The sequence below is a fragment of the Brassica oleracea genome, chromosome C7 (assembly GCF_000695525.1).
Source record: "Brassica oleracea var. oleracea cultivar TO1000 chromosome C7, BOL, whole genome shotgun sequence".
Taxonomy (NCBI): Eukaryota; Viridiplantae; Streptophyta; class Magnoliopsida; order Brassicales; family Brassicaceae; genus Brassica; species Brassica oleracea.
In genome coordinates, this window is record NC_027754.1 from 12,952,044 (window position 1) to 12,964,409 (window position 12,366).

General features: G+C 35.8%; 1 protein-coding gene across 1 annotated transcript; it reads left to right on the plus strand.

The window, feature by feature from the left end:
- Positions 1–277: 277 nt before the first annotated feature.
- LOC106302614 (VIN3-like protein 1) lies at positions 278–1,427 on the plus strand. The gene is made up of 3 exons (XM_013739081.1): positions 278–640; positions 725–1,017; positions 1,090–1,427. The coding sequence occupies exons 1-3, from the start codon at positions 279–281 to the stop codon at positions 1,425–1,427; spliced, it is 993 nt and encodes a 330-aa protein (XP_013594535.1). The 5' UTR covers position 278.
- Positions 1,428–12,366: the final 10,939 nt, after the last annotated feature.

Below are 12,366 nucleotides of genomic sequence, written 5' to 3' on the forward strand. Positions count from 1 at the left end.
TTGACAAATTATTTCAAAGAGTCAAAAATAAATGAATATGAAAAGATCATCAAAATGCCTAAAATTAGTATAAAATCTCGGAAATTCTAATTTAGCTAGAAAATCAATAAATTTTATGGGGGATAATAGGACCAAAGATCTAGACTTTGGCTCTAGTATTAACTGTGATGTACAAGTTCAATGTTTTTGAGGTGGTCGGTCATGAGAACAACTATGGGAACCCTATTATATAACAGAGATAAGAACCAAGAACCACAACAACACTTTCATTTCGCAAAATGGATACGAAAAGGAAGATCTCGCATTCCCGCAAGAAGCAGCAACAAGAAGCCGACGGTGATATTACTAACTCATGGATCTGTAAGAACCCGTCTTGTAGAGCTAACGTGCCTTTAGATGATTCTTATTGCAAGTGGTGTTCTTGTTGCGTGTGCCATGCTTTCGATAAGACCAACGACCCAACCCTTTGGTTGGTTTGTGAGTCCGAGAAACCAAACGACGTCGAGTTCTGTGGCCTGTCGTGCCATGTCGAGTGTGCGTTTCGAAAAGACATTGTCTGGGTTAATGCTACTGGGAACCTGATGAAGCTTGATGGATATTTCTGTTGCTACTCTTGCGGCAAAGTTTCTGACATTCTTGGGTAAGTTTTCTTCTTTTGAGGAGACATATTATATATAACAGAGTTCTGATATAGATCCAATGTGTTTTTTTTTCCTCTTTGAAGATGTTGGAAGAAGCAGCTTGTGGCAGCAAAGGATGCACGAAGGATAGATGTTCTATGTTACAGGATAGAGTTGAGTTACAGGCTTCTCGATGGGACTAGTCGTTTTTCTGAGCTACATGAGATTGTTAAAGATGCTAAGTCTAAGCTGGAAGTTGAAGTTGGTCCTATTGACGGGCCTTCTGCCAGAAATAACCTGGGCATTGTTAGTCGGCTTCCTGTAGCAATGCAGGTGCAAGAGCTCAGCAGTTTTGCTATCAGAAGGGCAGAGTATTGGTCAACCAGTGTAGCCAGAGGTTTGTATTTGGAGATATCTTTGTTATATGTTGTCTGAAAGGGGGAATGATGATATAAGTTTTGTCTTGCAGGTTTGGTTCCTGCTGCATGCAGGTTTGATTTTATAGATGTTGCGCCTAGACAAGTGATCCTTCGTTTGATTGAGCATTCTAGTGCTGAAGAACGTGGTGTGAAGGGTTATAGGTTATGGTGTGACAAGAAAGGAGAGACGCCTGAGGACGATCAGTTTGACACTGATTTGAGTAGAGGAGAAGCACAGAGGATGAGGATATTGTTTTCTGACCTTGAGCCTTGCAAGGAGTACATATTCCGTGTTGTATCTTACACAAGAGCTGGGGTTTTAGGTCATTCTATCGCTGGATGCTTTACCAAGAGCGTTGAGATTTTCCAGCGGAGCGGTGGTAACTAAGAGGATGGTAGGAGAAACAGACTAAGGTCAATGGTCCATTTGTTCTTGTTTAATTCTTGATAAAATATGTCCTACACATGTAAGCTCCTTTTCAAAAAGAAAAAAAAAAATTTGTCCTACACTTTACACATAGTACTTATGGGATAATGGGACGATACATCTTAGATTTTGCTCTGGTACGAATTGTGATATATAGACAACAGATTAAATTTTCTACTTCAATTTTTATAATCCACTTTGAATAAGTATTAAGAATATGTGTTTGCTATCACACATTTCTTAAGAAACTTCAAAATGTATCACCTGTAACCACTGACCCGGACACTGGACCGGATGACTTATAGGGTCATCGGATTGCTGGGTCGACCGCGGACGAACCGCGGATCAATAAATTAATTAATTTTCCCTAAATAATAACATATTAGCTATTAAAAATATAATGCATATTCTATGTTTTAAGAATATTTAGAAAACACTTAACTTTTCTTATTTTTTATTTTTATTTAACATACAAAATGTCAAAATATAATTCAGATTATTTAACAATTTTTGTAACAAGTTAGACGTTATGACATCTAATAAATAATTTCAAGACTTGAAATCCATAAGTATTTAAATGTGAAATGTGAATAGTAAAATTAAACTTTAAATCGAAAATGGTTAAATATTAAACCGTAATAATAGATTATCGATAACAAAAATAAACTAATAAGGACCAAATTACAACAATTAATTTTGGTTCTCTTTATCATCGTTCACTTCATTTTTTCAAATGGCATCGATCTTCATCAGAATCTTGAAAAATCACAAATAAATCACAAATTAAATAATGTAAATAAGATTCACGAAAAATTATAATCAAAAAGAAAAGAAAGAGATACATAGTCGACATCTGGCAGTAGAAAAAAAATGTTAGTAAAATCTGAAAATCTCACTTTTGAATTTGAATAAAAAAAATTTAATAACATAATTAGGAAGTCTAAAAAATAAATAGAAAAGTTATTTATTGATTTAACCAGTGGTTCAACCGGTTGCTGAGTTTCAGGTTTTAGTGGTTTTTTTGTGGGTTTTACTGTGTTTTTAAATAATGAGTTTTCCATAAAATCCAAACCGGATTATATTCGGATCACCGAATTTACCGGTTCAACTGCGCATCTAGGTCGGGTTTCAAAACACTGCATGTAACCTAAAATAATATATATATTTGGTAATCCCTAAAATGTATCACCTAAAATAATATTTTGGTGATAGACACTAATGTTTTAATATATTTTTTTTCTTTCTATAGTCGATTCATATAGAGTTTAATTATGTTGGCTATCATTTTTTGATGAAACTCCAAAATACAATACATATAACTTTCTTAAAAGGGTTTTCTGTAAAAAAACCCTCAATGTGGTTTTTTTTTGCAAATTAATCCGCGAACTCAAAAACCCACGGGTCAACCCTCCAAGTGCCAGTCAAACTGCAATATAACCCTCGGCCATATTTATGTGTATTTGACTGTGTATAATTTTAACATTTTTTCAATACTAGGTCGTTTTGGCGCTAATTTTTTAATGAAAAAAATTTGTTGAACTCGTGGTTTGAAATTTGAACCTTAAATACCATGTGGATGCTATATAACCATCTCGGCCAACAAATATATTTGTTTACTTAACAAACGCAATTATATAGATTTTTAAAACGAAATGACCTTGTTTTTCTCGGACATGGGAGCTTGCGTAAATGCACAATGAAGGTGGGGTTCAACAAATTTTTTTCATTAAAAAATTAGCGCCAAAACGACCTAGTATTGAAAAAATGTTAAAATTATACACAGTCAAATACACATAAATACGGCCGAGGGTTATATTGCGGTTTGACTGACAATTGGAAGGTTGACCCATGGGTTTTTGAGTTCGCGGATTAATTTGCAAAAAAAAACCACATTGAGGGTTTTTTTGCAGAAAACCCTTCTTAAAACTGGTACTAGATTATGATGTTTCTATATTCTAATATCGAATATACTATGTCGATATGTGAGTTCTAACTTCTAAGAGTTTTACTTTCGTCTTAAAATCAAGCTGCTACATTCTGTTTTGAAACCCTTTACGATATTGATTTTTTTTTTTTAAACATCAAACGGTCATTCTATTACTCAAGCTTGAGGTGGTCTGGGTAACCAGACCGGAATAGAACAACCAATAAAATGTAACTTCCTATGGAAGGATCTAGCAGTCTTAGCTAAAAAGTCTGAATTCTGATTACGCGCTCGTGGAACATGAACGATGTTGAAATCCGGGAAGCATATCGGCAGCGTCTCTATCCTTTCTAATTCCGTCGCAAAGCTTGGCCAGACATGAAGTTCCTTCATCATTGCTATCAGCTCCTTACAGTCTGTCCCAAAGCTCTGACAAGTTGAATATTGAAGCATGTTCTTCATTGCCCACCACAGCGCTTCTACTTCTGAATGCAAGGCTGATACGCGTCTAGTGAAATTTCTCGTCCCCATAAGTTGAATGTTTCCTCCACTGTCTATCCAGACCCATCCACATCCACTAAAGCGAGCCGAGGCTGTCCAAGATCCATCTAATAAGCAAATATTACCCAAGCTTATGACTTGGGGTTCCTCAGTACTGATATCTTGTACCACTAGTTGAACCACTTTGTTCGCATCATACCAAGCTTGACATTCACTTTCTGCATGTCGAACTAGCTCCAAAGGATTTCTATCTATCCCCTTGAAAAGTTTGTCATTCCTAGCCTTCCAAATGTACCAGATTATCCAGGGATAAGGATCCATGTCTTGTTCTGGCTCGATAATGCTATTTTTCCTCCAGAATAGGTAATCCATATTTGCGTAAACGCTTGGCACTGGAAATATATCTGGGCTCGATGGAGTTGATGATAAGGACCAAACTTACAGAGCTGGCGGACACTCGAAAATAGCATGGGTTACAGATTCTTCTAGTTCTCCACATCTTGGACAGTAGTTGTCACACCTCATATTGCGTCTTGCTAAGTTCCTCGTTACTGCCACATGGCCAGTCAACAATTGCCATATAAGATGACAAATCTTCTTAGGCGCCTTTAGCTTCCAAGCAAAGGCTTGAAGCTTAGTGATACTCGGCTCTAAGACTTCCTTCTCCTCCTCTCTCTTTAACAAATTCTGAGCCACTCAATATCCAGATTTAACCGTGTATTGGCCATTCCTTGTGTAGTTCCAACAGAATGTATCATGACGATAAGCTGAGCTTATGGCCAAGCTCCTTATAAGTGGTATGTCCTTAAGATTGACATAGTTCTCCAAAATTCCAACATCCCAATCTCTCGATACCGGATTAATAAGGTCGCTAACTCATGGTGGTTTTCTTATCGATTTATAATGCAAATTCATTAACTAAAAATTCTAACCATCTAAACCACCAAATAATTATGATGACTACTGAAATATCTAAATACTATAAAAGGAACTCAATATCCACTTAAACAAAAATATTCAGGCCAATCAAAGTATGAGAATTTGCCAAATATGACTCAAAACTTGACTTTAGTTGCAAAAGTATACCAAAACTTAAATCAAATGTAAAAGTAATCCAAAAGCCTTGTGAAATTACAGTCAGCTCTTTGTGACCAAACAAAAAAAAAAAAACTCATTTTTACGAATATAGTCCCGAAAAGTCTTCTGAGTTTTCTGAGATATTATACGTCGTCTAGACTATGTCCATGGAAGTCTTCTGGTATAGTTGATCTTAAAAATAATTTATAAAAAATTTAAAAAATATTTTGACAAGTGAAAAATTAAAATCATGTAATTATAAACAGTTTTAAGTGATATAAATTAAGATATAATAAAATTGAATATTTTTCAACATAGATGAGTGAAATTAGTTAATCATGATATTCTTTGGCTTAGGGTTTGACAACATATGTTGTAGTATTGTATGTATTCTTAGGGTTAGATTTTGGAAAGCTTAAATGTTTTTTTGAAAAATTAAAATTTTACCCATATGTGTTTATTTCTGTGTATAGTAAACACTTTTTACGTTTAATTTGATTTTATGAAGTGTTTAGTTAGTTAATTTAGTTTAGGAGTTATGTTTAGGGTCTAGACGACTAACAGGTAAGTCGTCCGGCGATTAGAAGACTTCTCTGAAAGTCTTCTAACTCCAGCAAAAAATATTTTAGTTTCCCGCTAAAAATATTGAAGTCTTCTGAGCGACTAGGAATTCTTCTATTAGAAGACTTACTTGAAAGTCTTCTGAATCGAAATTATTTAACCTTATTGGAATTTTTGTCTCCATATATATAAAAAAATTTATACATTTTCTCTACTCCTCTCAAATGGCTGCAACAAAAATGTTATGTTCCTCATTCTAAAACTCCCCAACTTCTCTCTAATCTCTTTGAACTTATAAACACTAAACTTTATATCAATTTATTATTTTTGTCTCATGTCTTTTTCACTAGTTTATCTTGTTTTGTAGGTTTTTCATCACATGCTTCTTATCTTTCACTCATTTAAAGGTAGATCTATTAATTTTAGATATGTATTTTTGTGTGTTCAATAGATGTAAATCTATCTAATCTTCCACTCATTTTCTCTGTTTTAAGTCATTTGAACGTTTTTTGATATGCAGGTTTTTCAGATTTGGGTTTGATATACATGTTTTCAGATCTGGAGCAGACTTTGGAAGACTTCCTGGAAGTCTTCTGACGGAGTCTACTCACATGTCTCTCTTTCATAACAGATCTTAGCTTTTTGGTAAGTTTTTATGTCTGATTTTTCTTCATTTGGTAACCTCATGTTGCATAAAGTTCTTACATTTTTCTCAAACTAAAACTCTCCAAATCCACTCTAATCTCTTTGACTTGAAAACACCAAACTTTAAATGAATTTTTCATTTTTGTCTCATGTCTTTCTCACTAATCTATCTTTTTGTTGCAGGTTTTTAACCAGATGGTTCTCATCTTCCACTTGGATATGTACGTTGTGTGTTCTATAAAAGTATATCTATATAATTTTCCACTCATTTTCTCTGTTTTTAAGCCATTCGAGCGTTTTTTGATATGCAGGTTTTTCAGATCTGGGTTTGATATACATGTTTTTCAGATCTGGAGTAGGCTTTGGAAGACTTATGGGAAGTCTTCTCAGAAGTCTTCTAAAGTCTTCTAAAATATAATGTGCTAGAATTCTAACGGAGTCTTCTCACATGTCTCCTTTTCATAACAGATCTGGGCATTTTGGTAAGTTTTTATGTCTGATTTTTCTTCATTTGGTAACCTCATGTTGCATAAAGTTCTTACATTTTTCTCAAACTAAAACTCTCCAAACCCACTCTAATCTCTTTGACTTGAAAACACCAAACTTTATATTAAATTTTCATTTTTGTCTAATGTCTTTCTCACTGATCTATCTTTTTGTTGCAGGTTTTTAACCAGATGGTTCTCATCTTCTACTTAGATATGTACGTTGTGCGTTCTATAAAAGTATATCTAAATAATTATCCACTCATTTTCTCTGTTTTTAACTCATTTGAACGATTTTTGAGATGTAGGTTTTTCAGATATGAGTTTGATATACATGTTTTTCAGATCTGGAGCAGACTTTGGAAGACTTATGGGAAGTCTTCTCAGAAGTCTTCTAAAGTCTTCTAAAATATAATGTGCTAGAATTCTAACGGAGTCTTCTCACATGTCTCCTTTTCATAACAGATCTGGGCATTTTGGTAAGTTTTTATGTCTGATTTTTCTTCATTTGGTAACCTCATGTATGTCTTCTAGAAGACTTCCTGGAAGTCTTCTGATGGATTCTTCGTCCATATCAAATGGAGTCCAAGCTTGTCTTTGTAGATGAATGATCTATAATAGTTTTGTTTGTGGTCTGTTTTGTGATTTGCATGTGTACTACTTTAGTTGTGATTTTCTTTTTTGTAAATTTGAAGAGATATTAATAAAAAAAATTGGTAAATATGTCCATATTCCACAATATTATCTTGCCAAAATTACTTAACATAATTGAAGTTATTGATACAACTTCAATAGCAAACACAATAACAAAAAAAATTAATCAAATTTATTACAACTAAGGGAGAAGAATTCTCAAGAAAACTTAGTCAACTTCACAAAAGATAAACCATTACATAAGTTCACAGAGAGAACACTTTCATTAGAATTCTTCTGGGAAGTCTTCTCGGAAGACTTAAATTTAAAGCGTAAAATTGAAATATAAGCGGCAAATTTACGCGGAAAATTAAAATTTAAGCAGGAAACTAAAAATTTTAAATGAAAATTGAAATTTCAAATTTCTTGAAAGTTAAAAAGTATATCTTATGATCTAAGAAGACACATTAAACCATGTTACTTGATATTCTTGAAGTTACTTAACACTTTTGAAAATTAAATAAACATATCTTAAACTTATTTAACAAATTTACAACAACTAACGTTGAAGACTTCCATGGAAGTCTTCTGGAAACATTAATACACATGAATGTCGATAAACTCATAATTAAAACTAATTAAGTTATGAATTTCATTCAGGAGCTCAAACACCGACTAATATACATGAATTAACAAAAAAATATTAAAAAGACTTTATAGTTTTAGAGAAAATGAAAGTTTATTAAACATTGACGCAGACGACTTCCACGAAAGTCATCTGGTAGACTTCTAGGAAGTCGTCCATTTGGATTAGTTTTGTAATTTATTTTTAACCTATACGACTTACATGGAAGTCATCCATCTTTGTTTGTCAAATCGAGACGACTTCCATGTAAGTCATCTAGGGTAAATGGGCTAGTTTTGCATTTGACCGGATTGTGTTAGAAATCTGACTTTTCCTCGATAACTTACACATAAGTCGTCCAATAGAAAATTAAAAAAAAATCAATATTTTGTTATATTTAGACGACTTCCATGTAAGTCGTCTCAGATTAGTTTTGCAATTGAAAAATAAAACAATTATTTTTCTAGACGACTTACACGGAAGTCGTCCAAGAGAAGCAATGTTTGACCATAATCTCGGAATAAAATCATGGACGACTTTCATGTAAGTCGTCTAACGGACGACTTCCGCATAAGTTTCCGCATAAGTCGTCTAGTAAAAAAATTATGTTTTATTTTTCGATTACAAAACTAACTTGAGACAATCCGGTCAAATGCAAAACTAACCCGTTTACCCTAGACGACTTACATGGAAGTCGTCTCAATTTTTTTTTTAACAAACAAAGATGGACGACTTCCATGTAAGTCGTCTCTAAAACACATTTAAAAGTCAATTGCAAAACTAACCTTTGCATTGACCAGAAGACTTCCATGTAAGTCGTCTACAGCCAGAAGACTTCCCCGGAAGTCGTCTGGGCGAATAAATCTGAAAAAAAAAATGATTTCATAGTTTCAACCAGTGAGATAACTTGTTTAGTACACATAAGTCTTCTCCAAGCACCCAGAATCTCAAACAAAAGTGACCCACCAAGAATCGAAAGCTTCAATGGCTCTATGAACCATAAAAAATTTATAATCAAAATATTGGGTTTTTTTGGATGAATATGGAGAGAAAGTGAAAGAGATGTTGTTTATAGTTCATAAGAATTGAGAAAGAAGAAGTGCAAATCGATTTGAGATGCATTAAGAGCTTCAAATTGGTTGTTCATGGTTGTTGGTGTATTAATGGTAATGACAATCTTGTAAATACTTGAAGATGATGAGGTTGAGATAGTAAAAATGCCATTTTCGAAAGAAAAAAAATTAATGGCATTTTCATGAATAATCTGAACTTGTGGGGTGAATAGGGCAAAAGATATGTCCAAAAAAACATAGGTTAGTTTTCTGCTTGATTTTGAGTTTTGAGTCAATTTTGCAAAAAACCCATCAAAGTATTTACATCATTTTGTGATTTACATGTAACATCCATTAATAATTTAATCGTCTATTTTCCTCTTTAAGTTGGAATTCCCATTGGTCTAATGGTTTGACTAAGGGTTCATTAATGCTTCTATACCGGGAGGTTTGGGTTTCGATTACCAGAAAAGACGCAATGATGCAAATTAATAGAGAAAAGGAAACATTGTGATAAGATCATGGTCAAGGCTGAGATTCAGATATATGGAACGTGTGTCTCATATATTCTAGGATTGTCTCCCATTCCTTCACGTTTCACATTTGTTTAGTAGACAATTATTGTACGTACTTCTAATGTATATAAGAGACTATTGTCTTATGAAAAGAAATGAAAAGAAAATTGAAGTAAATTGTTCTCTTAAGTCTTTGGGACCTATTACATTGCTTCTTCAATCTCCTACAAATCATCGTTTACTTATATCTAAATCATCGTCGATCCTCGTGCGAACTCGTCTTCCTCGGATTTTTCCTTTTACCCGCCCATAATGTGAGTATTGATCAACACAGCTAAGTGGCGATCGATACTTGTGATGTTCTGTCGAGCGACAGTGATCAAGTGTCGGTCGATGCTGATGCAGAACTCGTCTTCCTCTGATTTTTTTTCTTTTACCTAACATGAATAAAACACTAAAAGTTAGTAATAGATAACTAACAAAACCAATTCTAAATTTTTTTTTTCGATGAACAGTGACTACTACAGTGCCGCTGCTACAGTAACTCTCGATTTTCTGCTACAGTGTCAAGCGATTTCTTTGCTACAGTGTCGATCGATTTCTTTGCAACAGTGTCTCTGCTACAGTGCGGTTGCTACAGTACCATCGTTACTGTTCATCCTTTTTTTTTGACCTGCAATAAATAGAAACGTTAATCAGTAACAATCTAAACTAAACTGAAAGAAATTACCTAATAGTGGGTTGTCTCTCACTCAGCGCTTTGTTATAGTCATTTAGCTTGACTTTGGAGATCTGATTTAGTCCGGATGAGGATGAGAACTCGCTCCAAAACAAGTCTCAGTTTCTACTTTCTTAAGCTTTATCGTTCTTGTGTGAAAGCCTCCTCCATAGACTCTTCTCCTTTGTCTATCATCTCAGCAATAAGGAGTGCTCGAACCTTTCAAATGACTTTGAGAAGCATCTGCTGCGCACTCTAGATTTCTTGAAACCATCTGAGAAGTGGGGAATCAATGATAACTGAGAATCACACATGATCCTTTTTCTCTTCTTCCAATTCCTCCTCCTCTTTCCCCCAGATTTGTCTGATCGCGTGGTGGTATCTCCATCCCTAAGATTTCCACACACACCGAACTCCTTCTGCTCTGATATGCGTCCAGTGTCGATCCATGTTGAGGTGATAATGTTGATCGATGCCGGCTTGTTGGTGTCGTTCGATGGTATCCGGTCGGTGTCGATCGATGCTGCTTCTGCTGGGTCCTTATCGATTTCATATCTAAATCGCAACCTTCTCTGAGAAGTTTCTATGTGCTGATGATCATCCAATATCCCACTGTAGGAATCTAGATGCACACTTCTATCTGGTGGAATAGGAGATTCAGCTTCAAATACAGCGCATGGAACCACAATCTTCACAAGATCGTGTATCCTTTTCACTCTTTTGTGAAACCCAGCAGCTTCTTCTGTCCAGATAGGTGGTCTCTAATGTTTAGGGACAGCAAGGTGTGAGGCTTTAGACATGTACATCCTCTCGTCAATCGGTTTTCATCTCAATAATGCAACATGGCGGAACGTCTAGCAATGGGAATCGATCGATATTAGGTGGGTGGTGTCAATCGATAAGTGGTCGATCGATGTCGATCGATGTCGGGTGGGTGTAGATCGATGATGTGGGGTGGTTATCGATCGATCTCATCAGTTTGGTGTCGACCGATGCTAGCCTTTGAAGTTTCCAAATCTCCTCTCGAAGTATGCTGATCATCATCAAGCTTCTTCTTCGAATTTTGATCCATATCTTCAAGTCATTCCTCCAGCTCTAAAGAGTCTTCCATAATGACTTCTCTGTCTACATCGTCGATGGATGATGAGGTTGTAACGTCGATCGACGTTGAGGTCGTGATGTCGATCAACGTTGAGGTTGTGATGTCGGTCGACGTTGAGGTCGTGTCGTCGGTCGACGTTGAGGTCCTGCCGTCGGTCGACGTTGACGTCGCGTCTTCAGTACCTGCTTCCTCTACTCTTCTCAGCTCTCCAGACACATGTTGTTCATCCCTTTTTGCCATAATGTTGTCGAGCAGCTGTATTGGAATCATATACTCCTCATCTAACGATGCCAAGAACCTGAAGAACCTGTCCCATTTATCATTCTTCTCCTTTTCTCGAGTTGCTGTAGCTTCATAGAGAACTTTGTTGAGGAAGGCGATCTTAATGTCCTCCCAGCAGGTTAAAGATCTTGGCTGCAACTGACTGAACCAGCTAAATGCATCTCCAAATAGAGAATAGGGGAAGATTTTGCAGATAATGTGGTCAACAGATACTTCATTCTGCTCGCTTACAGAGGCTAACTCCTAAAGTTCTTTGATAAGGTCTCTGGGATCTTCAAGAGGAAGACCTCGGAAAGTGTCCACACTTCCCCAATCATACCATTCGCGATTCAGATCAAATTTGTTTGTCTCAGCAACATCAATCACATCAGGGATTACAGCACCCTCTGCATTAATCAATTGTCCTGTGCTGTTGCGAGTGCGACCTTCTTCGTCTCTTAGCATCCCATTCTCGTCCACTGTAAGTATGAGAACTTCGATCTTCTCTGCCTCCAAACAAGTGGTGTCAGACGGCAGATGAACAGTGTTGGTCGACGGTGGATGAACAGTGTCGATCGATGTTGGGGTCAAAATCGGTCACGACGGAATCAATGTCTGAAAATCCGTAAAAATCGGCATGAACGTTTTTATGAAAAAAAAATCTTAGAAAAAGATCTATTTTTACGAAGAATCTTGCGAAGAAAACACATTCACGAAAAATCGGAGAAAGACGCGCTACGTAGCGACCGAGCTCTCACCAAAGCTCGGTCGCTACGTAGCGTGCTCGGTCGCTACGTAGCG

What these genes read in the sequence shown, in the direction of transcription:
- LOC106302614 (XM_013739081.1), top strand. Translation starts at nt 279, where the DNA reads ATGGATACGAAAAGGAAGATCTCGCATTCCCGCAAGAAGCAGCAACAA. An exon ending in AAAGTTTCTGACATTCTTGG is followed by an intron (nt 641 to 724) that starts GTAAGTTTTCTT and finishes TCCTCTTTGAAG; the next exon opens with ATGTTGGAAGAAGCAGCTTG. An exon ending in GTCAACCAGTGTAGCCAGAG is followed by an intron (nt 1,018 to 1,089) that starts GTTTGTATTTGG and finishes TTTGTCTTGCAG; the next exon opens with GTTTGGTTCCTGCTGCATGC.